This window comes from Hippocampus zosterae, chromosome 4 (assembly GCF_025434085.1).
Source record: "Hippocampus zosterae strain Florida chromosome 4, ASM2543408v3, whole genome shotgun sequence".
Lineage (NCBI taxonomy): Eukaryota > Metazoa > Chordata > Actinopteri > Syngnathiformes > Syngnathidae > Hippocampus > Hippocampus zosterae.
The window spans coordinates 23,473,612-23,492,112 of record NC_067454.1 but is presented as its reverse complement, the minus strand read 5'-3'; the positions used below and the strand labels follow the sequence as shown (position 1 = coordinate 23,492,112).

The 18,501-nt window shown below is 41.3% G+C and overlaps 2 protein-coding genes and 1 long non-coding RNA gene across 4 annotated transcripts; 2 read left to right on the top strand and 1 right to left on the bottom strand.

The window, feature by feature from the left end:
- Positions 1-2,414: 2,414 nt before the first annotated feature.
- sdhaf2 (succinate dehydrogenase complex assembly factor 2) lies at positions 2,415-6,326 on the bottom strand. Of its 2 annotated transcripts, none has more exons than XM_052063382.1 (4): positions 6,169-6,326; positions 4,824-5,047; positions 3,731-3,840; positions 2,415-2,790 (listed from the first exon to the last, which is right to left on the bottom strand). In XM_052063382.1, exons 1-4 carry the CDS (start codon positions 6,193-6,195, stop codon positions 2,663-2,665), a joined length of 489 nt encoding a protein of 162 aa, XP_051919342.1. In that variant the 5' UTR covers positions 6,196-6,326; the 3' UTR covers positions 2,415-2,662. The 2 variants fall into 2 exon arrangements, with proteins under 2 accessions (XP_051919342.1, XP_051919341.1); XM_052063381.1 differs by having other exon boundaries at positions 6,160-6,290.
- Positions 6,327-6,366: 40 nt separating this feature from the next.
- LOC127599327 (cleavage and polyadenylation specificity factor subunit 7-like) lies at positions 6,367-18,150 on the top strand. The gene is made up of 8 exons (XM_052063227.1): positions 6,367-6,968; positions 7,315-7,524; positions 9,104-9,207; positions 9,335-9,480; positions 9,564-9,882; positions 10,010-10,098; positions 10,370-10,514; positions 16,832-18,150. The coding sequence occupies exons 1-8, from the start codon at positions 6,894-6,896 to the stop codon at positions 17,025-17,027; spliced, it is 1,284 nt and encodes a 427-aa protein (XP_051919187.1). The 5' UTR covers positions 6,367-6,893; the 3' UTR covers positions 17,028-18,150.
- LOC127599439 (uncharacterized) lies at positions 11,273-11,758 on the top strand. Its single transcript, XR_007962108.1, has 2 exons — positions 11,273-11,302; positions 11,563-11,758. It is a non-coding gene; the product is annotated as an uncharacterized LOC127599439 (long non-coding RNA).
- Positions 18,151-18,501: the final 351 nt, after the last annotated feature.

Genomic DNA, 18,501 nt, shown 5'->3' with positions numbered 1-18,501 from the left:
AATCGGTAGCCAGCCAATCGCAGGGCACATAGAGACGAACAACCATCCACGCTCACATTCACACCAAGGGACAATTTAGAGTGTTCAATCAGCCGGCCACGCATGTTTTTAGAATGTGGGAGGAAACCAGAGTACCCGGAGAAAATCCACGCAGACCCGGGGAGAACATACAAACTCCACACAGGGAGGCCGGAGCTGGAATCTAACCGGGTACCTCTGCACTGTGAAGTCGACGTGCTAACCACAGGTCTACCGGGCCGCCTCATTTTATTCGTGTACAGGTTATTTATTATTAAAAAAAATACAGGTCCGTTCTTTTGATGATGTCTCGGCCAGCAGAGAAAGCACACCACTGGTATTTTGTCTGTTCCGTTCACACTGGACTACAGCTCAGTGTATTGTTGTGAAGGAGATTAAGTCAAACATGGGCTTTTATCCAAAGCATCCAACCACAAAACTGAGGTGACACACCAGTGAGCAGTTCTCCTGCCTGCGCATAGCTGAATGCTGGGGATGTGGGAGGCGGAGGGATAAATGGAGCAGCAGAATGAAGTATTGAAATTCCTGGTGAGCAGAGTGTGGCGACACAGCTGAGGATCAACCGCGGAGCTGTCACGTCACACAGGAAGCAGCGGTGGAGGATGACAGCAAAGCTGGGCCACAGATAGGTACAGTGGGTGTGCGTGGGAAAATGGTAAATGTACACTCCAAACATGTCTCAGAGCTGCAGGGATTTTATTTTTCGTCCCAGCATCGGTGGGTTCCACAAGTGACATAATTTAAATTCTTTCAGAAAACATGTTTTGTCAAAGACGTTTCAGCATTATGAATGACTTCTGTTTACACACATGCACAAACACTCAATGTGACCTAACAGTACTGAAAGCCTTTTGAGCATAAATTCCATATTTTTGGTATTTTTCTCGAGGTCTGTGTACTCGTATGCTTTTTATCCTCACTATAACTCATATATGTGGCAAAATTCATAATCTTGTGGTTTTAAGCAACATCGCCAACCATTGTGTCTGTATGTGCATGTTCAGCTTCGGACAGCCGCGCGCAATAGAAATGCATTCAGAAGAGATGTCGGAGTGAAGGACACTGCATGACTCAAGGACTTGTGAATGTGAGCTGCTCCAACAAACGTGTGTACGTTTGTTGGAGCGGCAGATTGATCATGAAACATTGATGTCCAGGATACTATTCGGTATACATCATCTATGATCAATAATTTTGGAATAAATTGACATGATGAACACAGTGGAGCCCAGTGTTGATGAAAAACTAGTGGTGGACTTTGAGTTACAAGATCCAATTTGAATAATACAGTGATGTTGTTGTGAAGCCATTTAAAATGGCCGCAAGCCAAAGTGAAGGTAATTGTCTGTGTGAAGATGATTCATCACATCCGTCAGAACTTGAACTTGTTTGCTAGTTGAATTATGATCATTGTTGTAGTGTTTTTTAGGCAATTGTGCTATGTGGCCAATTGTATAAGCATTTTTTAAACCACTTTTTCAACACCAGCAATTTCAAGTTCGGATAGAAGACCTTTCAACCATTTGACACTTCCCCTGGCCTATTATTTGCATGAATCGTGAATTGAAACAGTTAGACCTGTTACAGTATTAAGTGACAGTGTCCAAAAAAAAATCTTCTGAAACCTCACACACATGGGCTGACAAATGTCCTCAGCAGAATAAACATTCCGATTTATTTTAAGACATTGTTCATACAAATTGTGGTCAGCATGTGCTGGTTTTTGTATTGTATTAAAACACTTTGTCTGATGTATGCAAACGTTTTAATTTGACCTGCGGTCACAGGAAGGCTTGATCTAATTTAATAATCTGCGCACATCTGGCCAGAGGGCTCTTCTCCTCTCGTCTGCAGTTGAGGATTACAATGAAGGGATGAGAGCGTGGAGTCATATTTAAATGCCTCAGAGCAAACATTGATGAGCTTTAAAAGCAAAGACAATTTCAGTGGTGCTTAGGATGCAATAAAAAGATTGGCCAATTCTCTCTGAAACCCAGAGGCATAGTGCCTCATAATGACCCATATGAGCACCATAGCTCGTGTAATAACTTTGAAGATGTTCATCCAGATAAATAAAATATGGGTGCTTCGGATAATTCATAATTGCCAGCTTCACTTGAAGGCATATGGAAGATGGATATGGTTTACATAAATGTATGTGTCCATATTATCTATTTATATAACTGTAGCCATTTGCATCACATCCCCATCGGTTGTACTCGATCGTAACTTGTCGCCATCTGCTGAATATAAAGTGACACTGCAAGCGCGCAAAATATATTAGGTAATGAACTCAGCCGTTACCATAATTCAAGGTTCCTTTGCTACACCTCTTGCAAACTGGAAAATGGTCATGGAAAAAAAACAAGAGATGATCAATATTGATGAAATAACATTCTTGTGATGGTCACATCATAACTGCAGCACAAAAAACAAGATTGTTTCAATCCTAGGCAAAATGAATGTTGTGCTGCCTAGGATCATAACTTAAATCCATCTTAACAAAATGTATCTCACATAGTGATGCTTTATCAGCAATGCACTTCTATAACAAGAATAAAATGTTATCACTGTATTGTGGCCCACAATAAATTGAACACAACTGTCTGATTGCTCATCCACGTTAACCTTCTTTTTCTAGGTATTCCAAACTGGGGGCATCCAACCTCTGCTCCTGATTGCGATTCTTTGTGAACTCCTTTAGCATCTCCATGACCTCTCCTTGGTAAATGTCTGGTGTGGGCTGAGCCTCTGCAAGCAAAACAGAAAGTGAGGGGATATTACAATATTACAACAACAAATAATGAACTCATAATCTTCTGATAATCAGGCATATATTTTCAAGATTCAAATTGTATTGTAATTGGAATAAAGATGCACATTTTTGAGGGGAAAAAAAAGAGTCATACAGTGATACTTAAACAAGAGCTTCAAATCAACACAGCTACATCCGTCTGAGGCAAGTAGCAAAGTTTAGTGATGTCGGTGTGCCCAAATACTGATGACTATAATTCATTCTTTTGACAACGACCGTATAACAAATTATGATTTGACAAGATTTCCTACAGAGGCACTATGGACAAATGGTTAGCACCACCGCCTCACAATTTTAAAATTCAAGGTTTGAATATGGCCTCCTGCTTTCCTGTTTGGAGTATGTATATTCTCTTCGTGCTTATGTGGATTTCCTCTGGGTATTCAGGCTTAATCGGTAGGCGTGAATGTCAGTGTGATTGATTGGTGACCAGTTCAGGGCGTATTCTGCCTCTCGCTCGAAGTCATCCGTGACCATAATGCGGAAACGTATGCCAGAAAACCGACGGATGAATGGAGATTGAGTACATTACTGGTCGTTATGCAGGTAACATATTGCGCTTCATTCAGCACAACTCCTTGTAATAACGCCCCATATTCTGTCAAATACTTTAATCACAGAAAAAAATGTGCATACACAACTTTTATAAAACAAAAATACAGCATTTTTTCATGAGGTATAATTATCCCAGAAAAAGACAATACTTCAATGGTAAAATCAAGACGTCCAATCGTACTCCCACAAAAGCCTATACAGGGATAGCAGAATATTCAAACTCCCCCAAAAAAGGCTTCAATTGTGGGTGTTCGTAGCATTATAAGCTCATAAATTATCGCATCTTTGGAAAGAAATACTGCAATGAAACAATTCTTTCACCTGTTGCCCAGTAGTAGATGTCCCAGTCATTGCTGGGTTCATTGATTATTCTGTCATACTGCTGCAGCTGGATCTCACTCATCGTATTCAAGTATCGCTTGGCAAAAAGGCTACAGAGAGGCGGGGGGGAAAATCATTAGCCAAAGAGAAAACGTTTGAAAACATGCACTACATTTATACACATCAGTTGGCACAGTTCCCTCGACGGCTGGTATCCTGGATGTTTGATAGGTCTTCCCTGTTCCAACACAACTGATTCAAATGATCAGAATCGTTATTCATCTTCTGCACATCTTGCTGATGAGCTGCTCGTTTGAATCAGTGTGTTGGAGCAGGGAGACATATAGGACAGAGGCCCTGGAGGACCGGAATTGCCCACCTCTGATTTAAAGACACAGGCCACAACGTTTGACCACCTGCACAATGTCGGATGGAATAAACTGTGTGTACCAACAATGCTGAAATTGGATTGGCAATTTGCACTGCATCTGATAAGGACGTGTTTTTATTGAGCTCCAAAGCTCTGCATGAATATTGTTGAATTGTTACCTCTCCGACAGTCACCATTCTAAACTGAGCTTTGTCATATTTGTAAAGTATGAATTTATGTGCGGGGCTAAATCATGGAGGTGGACATACAGTATTCATTTGGCCTTTAGATGTATATAACTAGTGTGTGGTGTAAAGCAACTTAATAAATGACTACATTTTTTTAGGGCAGCACATTGGATGACAGATAAACACACCCGCCTCACAATGCAGATATTGTGGAAATCCGAGCTTCGGCCCTCCGGTGTGGAGATTGCCTGTCCTTCCTGTGCCCGTGTGGGTTTTATCCAGGTACTCTGCTTTCCTCCCACATTTCAAAAACATGATCGGTCGGTTGATTGAAGACTGTAAATGATCCATAGCTATAAATGTGAGTGCAAAAGCTTGTTGTTGTTTTTTTTCTATTTGTGCCCTGTGACTTTGGCCAAACTGTTGAGGTTTGCACCCAGTTACTCTCAGCCAAAAGACAGCTGGGATCGGCTCCAGCACACCTGATACCCTGCTCGAGAGGTACAGGGAGTGTATGGGTGGATTCTTTAATAACCTGAGCAGTATGCAGTTCTCCAACATGCCCCTTTTACGGCTCTCGTACAGCAGGCGCCGTCTCTTGATGTCAATGGGCTCTCCAGGCTTGTCCTCCCAGGGGGGCAACGGTATTTCAATCAGGTCAGTCCTGGTATCATCAGGTGCATCGCCACGATAACAACAGGTCGGGACCAGACCAGTGACCACAGGTCTCCATGCTGTCTGGCAGATCCCTGTCATCAGCTGGTACAAAACCACAAGAATATCAAATTTAATTAAATCTTAAACTCCTCAGCCAAACATTTTACATTTCTATAATCATGTTTTTTTTCTAAGTAGAACTTGGAATTTTCACGAACTACAGTCAAACTAGAGATGGAACATTAGTTTTTTGGGGGTGATGGATCGAAGTATGTTTTATCAATGCTACAATTATGAATCTAAGAATGAAGAAATGAGCCAAAATCATTGAATGTCAGTCTTTATCTGTGTCGTTTTAATAGCATTGGGCACTGGCAGTAAACATCTTGAAACCTGTTCGGGAGTCGAAAAGCCATTCACGCCACTGTTAAACAAATAAATCCACCGTCTTCAGACAAGTACTAAATTGTGGTCTCTCGCTCGGGCAGGTTAATAACTTTGCAAGGTGAGCCGGTCAACAAGGCGTCATGAAATATATCGACCTGGCTCAAAGGAGATTCTAGAATATTTGTGTACCTCTTCGGATGTAAATGGTTCAGACCAACAACGCATATTATAGTGGCAACAGCCAATTGGTCAAAAAGTGGTAAAAAAATGAGCGCATGCAGCAGAGATACGCAACATAAGACTTCTGTCTTTTCCAAACGTATGCGGTATTACACATCATGATGCTCCCACTTGCGACGCAAATATAGTGGTGTGATATGGCACTAAAGTTCGTTTGGTTTAGACACACAGGTGGTACATTTGGTGGCAAGTAAGTGGGAAAACAATATGATTTTTGTCTTCCTGTTTGAGAATACAAATGTCAATTACAGAACACGGCGGAGGAGTTGCATATCTCTTGCGTGTCTGTTGTACAACAACTTGACTGTTGTACAATTATCCTAGCTCTACACAAGACAGATGTTAGTGCAATATATAAAAATCTGAATAAGTTGATGAAATACTCCACTTATATAATGGACAATAATACAGTCAATCTGAATAAGTTGATGAAATACTCCACTTATATAATGGACAATAATACAGTCAGAAAAATACTCCGAGGGTTAAGATTACAGACAGTACAATATGTCGATTCAAATTACTCTCGCCCAAAAATAATAAATTGCAAATCACGAAAAAGAATTACTTCAAAAATAAATAAATACATAACTCACTCTTTTCGCAATAACGGAGGACAACATTTGGCTGCGCAGCGACCTTAACCTCTGTAGCTAAGTCGCAAAACGTCAGAAGCAATAAACGCCCCCTGACGTCAAACACCGTGTGATTGGTCCACGCTAGGCACGTGACGCATTGTGGGTGATATAATAGTTGCGTTTGTCTCAAAACAGTTCTCCTTACAAAGTCACCGTACAAGTAGCAAAGCTGTTTGTGCACAAGCGCATTTGTAACCAGAACCGTTCAGACGTGTATAATAGCTAACTACTGTATCCTCTCACACATCCACATTCGATCAAGGAGTAGGAACCAATATTTCTTATGTTGCAAGCCGGTTGCATTTAGCAGGTACACATGATCAGGCAAGTACGTTAGCAACGCTAGTGTCAGTGGCCCAATGCGAAACTGTATCAATATAAATAATCCGTGGGAAGACGTGTGCTTTGTTGACATTAAATTTGATTTTACAAGACATCGTTCTGTCGTGCTATGCTTTGATGCAAATGCACATTGTTTGTTATATATCTGGTCCTAACGTTTGCTAACGTTAGCTTATGTTCGACGTCAACAAAAGTATAAATCTGGTCCAGCATCACGTGCCGCTTTTCGTTGATGCTGCACCTAGCATAAATGTGCATATCGAAACTCCCCATCTGAAGAAACAAAATTAGAAACAGCATCACGGTCATCGTCATTCTTTGAATGATTCCTGGCCCTCGTGATGGCTGCCGCCGGACCGAGTGAATCCAAAACGGCGACCGCAGACTTGTACTGTGACCTGAATCCAAAGGACGAGGTGAGCCTTTTCTTGGTTTACTGCGAAAGCAGTGACTACGGCAGCGATTTTGGGCTGCATGAACTTTTCTCTGTGTCAAAAACATCTTAATTTGTAGTCTTGTTCTCTTTTTGTTGTCTTGTATCGTCACTTCATATTCCCATGTTCACGAATATGCTAAAGTTCATGTTTTATTTTTTCTTTATTACTGTATTCATTATTTACCTTGCAAGAATTTCTTCAAATATGATGATTCCCTCAGCAATGGTATGTAGTACAAATGTTGCTCAAGAGTGTAGTTTTGCTGAGTTGACACTGCACAGAATGAAATGTCAAAGATGCGCTCAGTTCTTTAATCTCACCACAGGATTTGGACAGAATCGATGAGGCAAATGACCTCTTCGATGATGCTGTACTTTCTGGCTCAGTTGATCAAGATAAGAAAAACACTTTGAATTCAGATGCTGGCGGGACAACGCCAACGAAAGTGGAAGATAATGTGGCCACGGTGAAAGCAGATGAAAAAGAAACAAACCAGCCACGAAGATTCTCATTGTATATTGGGAATTTCTCCTGGGTGAGTTGTACATCATACATAGAGCATATTAATTAAGACAAAGAGGCCAATGTATTATACTGTTGAATCGAAGTTACACATTTTAAAGTGTGACACACACTCACACACTAGAGGTAAGATCTTAAGCCCGAGCCCGACCCGGGCCTAAAATGTCAATCATTGCTTCGGGTCGGGCTTCTCTCTCGCTGACTTTTTTAAAATAAATATGTTTAGTGCGCTGAGGCGTTTCAAGGCCATGAATAGTTTTGGCCACGACAGACTGTGGCCAAAAAAACAGAAGTCATCACAACACGTACTGTACTAAACTCTCTTGCAATGACAATTCAAAGAACTCCTTCCTGTCTCTGTCTATTATCCACCTGTCATTGTTCTTCTTTGTCTATCTGCTTCTCTCTCTTAAAGTGCCACACTAGATTCTTAAGGACGTACTGCTACTGTGGTTTATGGCTCAATTTTCAACCTGTCAACATGACGGACAGACTTACATTTTTCCCATCAACTGTTAAAAAAAATCCGGCAATGATGGAAAATTGTCAGTTAATGTACCATCTGCAGAAACAGAAATATAAAATATGTAAATTTTTATACAGTCTTGTTTAACTTGGATTTCGTGACAAAAGACAGGCTTTAATTTATTATCAGAATCGCCTTTATTGTCATTGTATTACATCCAAAGAAATTTGGGTGCCACTCCTTTGTGCATTTCGTAAATCATTATCATAAATCACCCCTCCTCCTCCCTCTTGCTCACAAATAAAATATGAAATTTAGGGTTTGCTTCGGGCTCGGGCCTTCAAATCAAGTTAATTGGTTGGGCTCGGGTCAGGTCGGGCTTTAATACCCGCGGGCCGGATTTTTTAGGCCCGATCTTACCTCTAACACACACACACACACACACGGGGTCAGGCAAAGTGATCCGACACATTTGTAGGTTAGATAAACGGCAAATAACGAAACAAAAACGTTTTTTTTTTTTTGAAATGTACATATACAATAATGCCGTTCTGTTTCATTATGTTTTAAAAATTAAATGGTGTTCTGGCGGTGCGAGGTCGGCCGGTTGACTTTTTAGTTTCAATGCAGATCCAGTAGCTCTGAAGTTGATAACCCATAACAAGAGCGCGTTTCAAGCTGGTACAGGATCATGTCTACCAAGATTGAAGTGCAAACAGAACGCAAGTTGTGTTGCACTTACAGATTGATAAACGTTTCCACAATGAAAGCGCGATGCTCACCAGTCCAATACATGGCAGCAACTGAAAAAGAAACGTAAAACAATGCCGTTATAAAGAAACAAAGCAAAATGGCATTATATGAAAAGAAATTGTAAAAAAACATTGTACTTTTTGAAAATAAAACACTTTTTTGTTTCTTTACTTTATTTGCCTTTTATTTAACCTACAAATGTGTCAGATTATTTTGCATGAACCTGTATATATATATATAATGTATGTACATATATACATACACACACACACACACACACCGACGTTTGACCGCTGACTGATTTAGAAGACCCCTGCTTGTAAGGTAATCATTACCCATGTCCTTCTCATCCCCTCATATTATGACCCTTCAGTGGATATCTGACAAAGACCTCCTACACTTGGCCCAGAAATTGGGGGTAAGGGATATTGATGAAATCAAATTTGCAGAGAATAAAGCAAATGGCCAATCAAGAGGGTAGGTGATTTTTTTTTTCTTTTCTTTAAAAATGTTAAAAAGCCTCAATTATCAACTGAATGCTGATATTGGTTAGGAACATGATGTAGGGTTGATGTTAATGCACATATTCATGTCTTTACTACAGCTATGCAAAGGTGGTGGTGACTTCTGAAAATTCATTAAAAACATTGTTGGAGAAAATTCCCCAATGTACTCTGGATGGGGAAAACATAGATTGCCGTTTTGCCACTTATCAGAACTTCAGTGTGTTTGAGAATGTCGCTAATAAACGTGAGTACCACCAATTTCACACATTAGCCACATTGATCGTGTTGCAAATGTGCCCTTGACTCATCAAAAAATGTTCTTCACAGGATTTCCAATGCGCAGTCATTCCAAAGACACCGATTCGCAGATCACCTCGGCATTTTCTTGGGATACCAATCCTCCCAGTACACCCGCTCAATTTCCATCACATCCAGTCGGAAATGTCTTTCCCCCACATTCCAGCCCTTTCCCCAGCCAGCCACCCCCTCCCTTCCCACCTCTGCCACTCAACATCCCTCCACCACATCTTTTTCCCCCTCCACCTTTCAATGCGCCGACCCAGCCCCCTCCAAGTCTGCATATCAATCCAGCTTACTTCACCCCAGCACAAGACAGACACAGAAGTCATGCTTATGGTCACCAAAAGTGAGGATGTGTACAATTTCAGTCTTCTTCCAATCAGAATTCATTACTATAGCTATGAAATAATTTGCATTATTCATTGATCAACCAGACAATATCTCCATCTGCCGGCGTAAAACTATCTTTTCAGGGGGGAGAGAGATTATGAAGACCTGTTTAACAGAAATAGAGCTGTAGCTAGCAGCGCCATTACCAAGGCTGTGACAGGTGCAACTGCTGGTAAGTGCACCTGATCCCATTGTGTTGTGCTGAAAATTGGAGATTCATTATTTCAGAAGTAAAAGAATGCCATCTTGATGCATGTATGAATCTTGGGGTACCGTAGTATGACATTAGTACTCAAACTAGTTGTTGGTGACTCACCGATAAAACTCAACTATGTGGGATTTCCCATCCGTCTGAACTAAATATGTGTGCGTCACATAATTTCGCCTCTCTGCTGCATATTCATTTTCAACACTCTTGGCTGCACAAATGTTTGTAATTACAGGAGACCAGAGAGTGGCTATGGAAACGCTGCTCACGGCCATTGCCATCATCAAGCAATCCAGTGTGTACAGGGATGAGCGCTGCCAAGCCCTCGTCACCTCCCTCAAAGACTGCCTGGTGTCCATCCAGGGAAACTGTGGCTACAGGTGTGCTCACATTGGCAAGCTTCATTCCATGCATTGAAACTGCATACAGTCTTGGGGCAAAGTCACCAAAAACAAATAACTTTAAAAATTCGGGATGTTGGATAGTAATTTGCTACCGCTATGAGTACCGTATTTTCACGACCATTCGGCGCACCGTATGGTTGGGCGCAGTCTCATTAATGGGTGCTATTTCTGTATTTTACACATAGACCACACGCACTGTATCATTGGGCGCAGTTTTAAAGTGGTAAAACATACGCCAGCTTAAACATACGGCATGCATGCGCGCACGCTAAAAACACGTTAGCTTGAAGCATACGGTAGCATGCCAAGACATACAGATACAAGCTAAAAACACATTTTTAAAAAGGCAACAGAAGCAAAACCGAGTTCTGTTGTATTTTATTTAGCCATCGTACAATGTTCTCACGTTTATCGATCAATCATCACCCAGAAATCCATCAAAGTCCTCATCCTCTGTATCAGAAGCAGAGGACTGCACATCCCAGTTGTCATTGAACGCATCACATGCTAAAGTGTGAGTTGCTATGCATTGCTGATCGGAAAGAAGGAGCAACAACAGCAAAGTCAACATTTCTCTCGTGTGAAGCTTTCCCGCATTTGAAAGTAAAGAACAGACCGAAACATGGTGGCAGCGCGCGTGTGTGTAGAATGAATTGAACAATTGTGCAAGTACCGTAATCCATCAAAAACGCCGTGTTCCCTCTCGTTGTTGCGTATTGTGGCGTAACTCGCCAAGCGCTGCCTCTCACTCTTTGTAAAGTTGTGTTTGCCATCGATCATCCATTGTTCCCATGCCGTTCGCAACTTTACTTTGAACGCCCGGTTGATGCCGATGTTCAGCGGTTGGAGTTCTTTCGTCAAGCCTCCGGGAATAACGGCAAGCTCAGAGTTCATTTGCTTGACTTGGTTTTTCACCGCTGCTGTGAGATGGGCACGCATGCCAAAAGCATAACCGATGGCTTGGAGTTTGAACTGAGCTTCGTAGGCGTGTCTCTTTGTAGAATTTATTTTCGGGGGTTCTTAGAAACCAAAACCGAAGTTGTTTTGCAACAATGCACATTGCCACACTCTATAAAGGTGTTGGTACCTGCTTGGGGCGTCCCTTTAGCGTCCACTTACACGCCCACCCTTCACTCATTGGCGGACTTCTCCCCCGCATGCCTGTCCTCTCTCACGTCTGCCTTCTCTCTCTCTCTCTCTCTCTCTCTCTCTCCATATATGTATATATACACGCCCACCCTTCACTGATTGGCCGACTTCTTTGCCGCATGCCTGTCCACAGTCACTTCCGCCTTTTCTCTATATAAACCAGTGGCGTGCGGTGAGGTTCATGGTTGGTGAGGCACCGACTCCTTTAGTGTCAGATTTACAAATATATCAACCAAAAACAGTAGCTTATTCAATTGGCTACTACTTATTTCATATCCAAAATTTGCTTCTCCGGGGTTCAATATTCTATTGTATTTTTCTTAGACTAATCTATTGTTATAAGATTTTGACAGGCTCTGCAGTTTGGTGTCATCAATATTGTGACATATCATTAAATTTTGTACAGTCGACCAAACAGAGGAAAGCTCGCTCACAAAATGATCAAACCTAGCTTTCATCTGAACACTGATGTTGTCCATAATCTTGTGGAACATTTGTTTTCTCTCATGTCTGATCGACTGATTTCTTCCACTGTCGTTTCGGCCAAGTGTGCTGCATTTCTGATCAATCGCTCATACAGTGTGTTGAAGTCCCGTCTCATGCGTTCAACAACTCCGATGGTGTCGTGGGTTCGCGCACAACAATATCCAATGTCCATGACTTTGTTTTGCAGCACTCTAAAAAGTTCATCAGTTTCACTGAAAATGCCCTCATATGCCATCATTCAAAAGCATGTCGATGCTTTTGACAGCCATCGATCATATCCAGTGACCATCACTTGAGTATCATTGTCCCAGCGATCGGGATCATATGTTTGCGCTAATAGTTTTTTAACACGGCTGTTTTCTCCAACACTTCCAAGACGTACGCAGCTACAGCAGGGGCTCGCCTATCATCACTTACGTCATCAAATCCTAAAAATGCTTCCATCACCACAGTCCACTTCACTTTTGGCTACATAGTGCAAAATAACAGAGATCTGTGCTTTGTTTGTGATATCCGTAGTCTCGTCCAACTCTATGGCAACAAATGGGGCAGCATTGATCTCCCTTTTTAGATCATTTATTATCACATCACCGAAAGCTTCAATTATATCGTTCTGTATTCTATTGGACAAGCCAGAAAACACAGTGGATGAGTCCAAATGTCTAGCTAACCTCTCATCTTTCTCAGCAAAAGCATGTGATAGTTCTACAATCGCCACGTTTAAAAGAGCTTGCCCTCTCGTCGTGACCACGAAGTGCCAACTCCCGTTTAGCGAAAAAGCAGATTGCGTGAATGAGGTCTTTCACAATCTCTCGGGTTTTCCCTTACCTTGGCATTGCGGATGCTAACGTTGAGCCTCCACTGTTCGTTCAATGCCAAGTCGATCCTTGCGCTTTTCATCTCACAATATCCCGTGTTAGTCCAGACATTGTCACAAGTTGAGAACAACAGGCAGGGAAAACGGTAAAGACGGGTTTTCGAAGGACAGCCACATCACCGTTGTTTTCGGCTGTACCACTCCGTTTGAAAAGTTGTCCGGGCTGTCCCGTAGTTTGAAGCAAAACTTTTCGCTCCGGCGTTGGTCTACATGTGTTAATCGCATCCACTTTTGACTGAAAGTCCAGTTTTGAGAAGTTTTTAAGCTTCAATATATAATCCTTTTCTTCCATTTTGGCTGTCCGACATAGCAAATTTAAAAAAGGATCGCACTTGACTCGCCTGGCGCCTCTGCGCAGAAGAACTGCGCAATGTACCCGTTTGCTCACGTGTACGCCCTCTTAATTGCGGCAGAGAACGATCTGCCGCAACCTATGACTTTACTGCGGTTTTATTTCCCATCAGCAAATCTAAATATGTCACAAAAAACATTAAACTTTAATGGTTTAAAAACATTAGTCAGACCTAGGAAAAGCAGATCAAATAAATGTATCTGCAAATTTTATATTGCAGATGTACGGCAAGCAGCACGTGCCAGTTGCAAGTATCAACCCAGTTTGTGATGATTGCGCAATGCAATGCGCGTTCAGAGGTGCGGCTCTGCCTCACCTGCCTCCCCTGACCGCACGTCCCTGATATAAACATGTGTCGGCTGTCAGTCAGGTTTTGGAACTCAGCGCATACACAAGACGCTCCGCATCATAAGGCGTCCTGTCCATTTTGGAGAAAATTTAAGTCTTTAAATGGCGCCTTATAGTCGTGAAAATACGGTACTCAACTCTTGAGGACTCACCAATACCGATAGCACTAGTGGTTTTGATTACTTAAAATGGAGATTAAACCAATGATCTTTTTAAATATCGACATACAGTGCCCTCCATAATTATTGGCACCCCTGGTTGAGATGTGTTTTTTAGCTTCCAATTATTTTATTTTTTTTCTAAATAATATGGGACCTTAATGGAAAAAAAGAGAAAAATCCAACCTTCAATACAAGTGCATTTATTCAGTGGGGAAAAAATCCCACATAAAGAAATAATTATTTGACATCAAATCACCTGTTCCACAATTATTGGCACCCTTAACAATTCCCAGGAAATAAATATAATTGAAGCATTTCTGTCATTTCTACAGTAGTTTACAAAGTTTACCAGAGTATGTAGGAACATTTAATTAGTAATTCATCACTTCCTGTCTCCCTGGGGTATAAATATGACGTGACACCGAGGCCATTTCTCTTATCCACTCTTAAACATGGGAAAGACAAAGGAACACAGCATACAAGTGAGGCAGATGTGCGTCGACCTTCACAGGTCAGGCAGAGGCTACAAGAAGATTGCCACTCAACTGCAGCTGCCCATATCCACTGTGAGAGGAATAATTAAGAAGTTCAAAACAACTGGAACAGTGGTAAACAAGCCTGGACGAGGAGCCAAGTTTATTTTGCCACCACGCACAGTGAGGAGGATGGTAAGAGAAATCAAAAGATCTCCAAAGCTCACTGTTACAGAATTACAACAAATGGTAGCATCCTGGGGTCACAAAGTCTCCAAATCAACCATCAGGCGCTGTCTACACGCCAACAAGCTGTTTGGGAGGCATGCACGGAGAAAACCTTTCCTCACTCACAATCATAAACGCAAGCGTCTGGAGTTCGCCAAGCGGTATTGGGGCTTCAACTGGGACCGTGTGCTTTGGTCAGATGAGACCAAGATTGAGCTTTTTGGCAACAAACACTCTAAGTGGGTCTGGCGTACCACGAAAGATGCGCATGCTGAAAAGCACCTCATACCCACTGTGAAGTATGGGGGTGGGTCAGTGATGCTGTGGGGCTGTTTCGCTTCCAAAGGCCCTGGGAACCTTGTTAGGGTGCATGGCATCATGAATGCTTTGAAATACCAGGACATTTTAAATCAAAATCTGTTGCCCTCTGCCCGAAAGCTGAAGCTGGGTCGTCACTGGGTCTTTCAGCAAGACAATGACCCTAAACATATGGCCAAATCTACACAGAAATGGTTCACCAGACACAAAATCAAGCTCCTCCCATGGCCATCTCAGTCCCCTGACCTCAACCCCATTGAGAACCTGTGGGGTGAGCTGAAGAGGAGAGTACAGAGGAGAGGACCCAGGTCTCTGGATGATTTAGAGAGATTCTGCAAAGAGGAATGGCTGAAGATCCCTCTTTCTGTCTTTTCCCATCTTGTGAAACATTATAGGAGAAGATTAGGTGCTGTTTTGTTGGCAAAAGGGGGTTGTACAAAATATTAACACCAGGGGTGCTAATAATTGTGACACACATTATTTGATGTCAAATAATTATTTCTTTATGTGGGATTTTTTCCCCACTGAATAAATGCACTTGTATTGAAGGTTGGATTTTTCTCTTTTTTTCCATTAAGGTCCCATATTATTTAGAAAAAAAATAAAATAATTGGAAGCTAAAAAACACATCTCAACCAGGGGTGCCAATACTTATGGAGGGCACTGTATCTGAGGCGTGTTAAACTCATTTTTGTCCAGGGATACATTTTGGCACCCGTTTCCCTTGGAGGGCCGTTATGACTAAAACCAGTTACTGTCATGTCGGGTTTGGTAACAAGAATTTAAAAAACATATATATATATATATATATATATATATATATATATATATATATATATAATATATAATCATATTTTCTTGTTCAGTTTTTGTTTTCACAAATCTTGGGACTCTGCAGGATAACCTGGGTATTGTATTTTTTACCAGCGGTTCCCAACCTTTTTTGCCCCAGGAACGAGTTTAATGTCAGACAATATTTTCAGGGAGCGGCCCTTAAGCTGTGCCAGATAAATACAACAAAATATAATGATGTGATCTGCATGAAAACTGTGGTATTTTCTAAACATAATAATAAATGTGAATCATGACACGAGGAACGTCCTATCTGGCCGCAACACTCTCTGATCGCCACGGTAATGTTGAAATTTGCCTTCAAAATAAGATACACCTCAAATACAAAGTGCATGAAAAACGACTCATCATCACCGCATATTATGCAGAGTGGGCTTGGTGCATGGCAATCTCCCGCTGAAATAAAGCCATATTTTAGGTAGGACTCTTGATACTGTCGATGAAATGTAGGCTTCTTTTTCTTGAAAAATCATAGGCTCCTCTTCTATCTCCGAGATGGGCCTTTCCCAAAGATGTTTGTTTTTACTCAATTTACTAGCTCGTGGGTTTCATTTTAGCGGTAACCTGTCACCTCACTCAGAAGTGCGCCTTGACCTGTGTCAAGAGTGACATAATCGAGACGGATGTAAAAAGAGAATCTGGTCATTTGTCAAAATAAAACATATTTCAGATTCCAAAATAAATGAAACGGCAGTAATGTAATTTTTTTTTTCTTTCTTTGTGGCCTGGTAACAAATGACGCACGGACTGGTACCGGTCTGCGGCCCGGGGGCTTGGGGACTGCTGTTTTATACCATATCATGTGGAAAATGTTTGTTGGTGTGATGATAAAATTCCTTGAATTCCTCAAAAGCAAGCAGACTAAGGCTTAAAGTGGTTCTGATTTGCTTGTTTGATGCATTAAGTTCGGAAAGTCGGATCATAGCGTTCGCCCTTGGACATATGAACTGCACCGTTGGTCGTGACAGTGATTACACCGGAGTTGATTTTCAGTGAACCAAACATAGAGAAGCCACTCTTAATTCTTCAATGTCACATGGTTTCTCTAGGAGTGGCAGTCATTCTGGAGACCGGGACAGAGATCGAGAGCGGGAAAGGGAAAGGGAGCGCCATAGAGAGAGTTCGCCACCTCGCTGGGAAGGTGCTGGAACATCTCGGAGGCACAGAGAACGTTCTTGGAGTCGAGAGAGGGACAGGGAGCGTTCACGGGACAGGCACAGAGATTACAGAGAACGCTATCGCTGACTTGGTAAGATTGTACCCAGCAAATTCTCGTGAGCCACTGTCACACTTGGACCGCCATCAAAACCAACAATGACCAACTGCTACGCCCCGTCTGTACAGTGACTGTGTGGTTTATTGATGATTCTGCCACCAGAACAATTGCGTTTAATTTTATGTCATGATGTCACTTGAAATTGCAACTTGCAACATGTAATGAAATGCCACCAAGGATTAGCGTTGTACAGTTGCTTTCAGAAAGTATTTAGACCCCTTCAATTGTTACGTTTTGTTTTTTATGCTTAATTGGTTTAATTTTCTTACCAAAATAATTTCAACACTGTGTTCAGTTTGAAAAAGCAGAAGCCGAGTGTGAAAATGTTTGCTTTTTTCATGAAACTTGAATTGTCAATGAATTGCGATAATTTGCTTTGTCTTGAAATTTAACTCTGGTCCATCTTCTTGGTCAACTTTGAAATATTTGTAAGCCTTAACGAGAGTCCACCTTTTAAAAAAAACAAAAACAAATAATTAACCAAATGTGATTTGCCTGTCTACGTAAGGGTGTCGCAGCTGAACAAGTATATCTGAACAATTTGAAGAGGTTTTGTCTCAAAGTTCCTTCTTACCCCATTGTTTGGGTTTGTTTCTGAAATGCTTATTCAAGTCAAAAGCTTGATATTGTGCCTTTGAGACTCAAATGTATCAAGATATGGAAGAACCTGGATTAAGTTTTATTCATTTGAAAAACGGGGAGTGTTGAATTTTGAGGAAAACAATGTTATGCATAATGCTGAAACAATTTTGAAGGGGGCGGAATACTCTACCCTTATTTTATTTTGTGTGTATTTTTTTGTTTGTTTTTTACAAAAGTATGCTGATTTCCTTTTACACTCCCGTTGACATGCACGAAGGATAAAGCCTTTTGCTCCGACACAACCTTGTAAAAAGACTGAAGATGTACGTATCTCCAGAAGTCTGTATTGTTTCATTCTGCTCTTAACGGGCCTTTGAATTGTTCAAAGGAAATACTGTGTGGATAGTCATTCAGATTGGAATCCTTGCATGTGCAAGACACCTCTAAATGTATTTAACACAGTGTCGTCGTTGTCTTTTGTAATATAAAACAATCCCACAAACATCTGAATGGGTTTGTCAGGCTTGTAAGATTTCCCCCCCCCCCCCATTTTGTTCAAATATATAAATTAGTAAATTGAAATAACTCAGCGGACTCAAAACTAAACATACACACATACGGGCCAACTGTAGGAAAATAAAATCCAACCCATCAATTCTTGGTGAGAAATTTAAGCATGTCAGCATGGAAAAGCAGCTTGGTAAGAGTCACTTTACAAGTTTAAGATGACAAACATATTAAGATTGCCTTTTAGTTTTGACCATTATAAGTTGATTTTGCAACATTTACAGCAAACTGAATTTGTCAGTGGTAAATGGTGGTAAAATGTATATAATTATTAATCTGATGCCTATCCTTTGC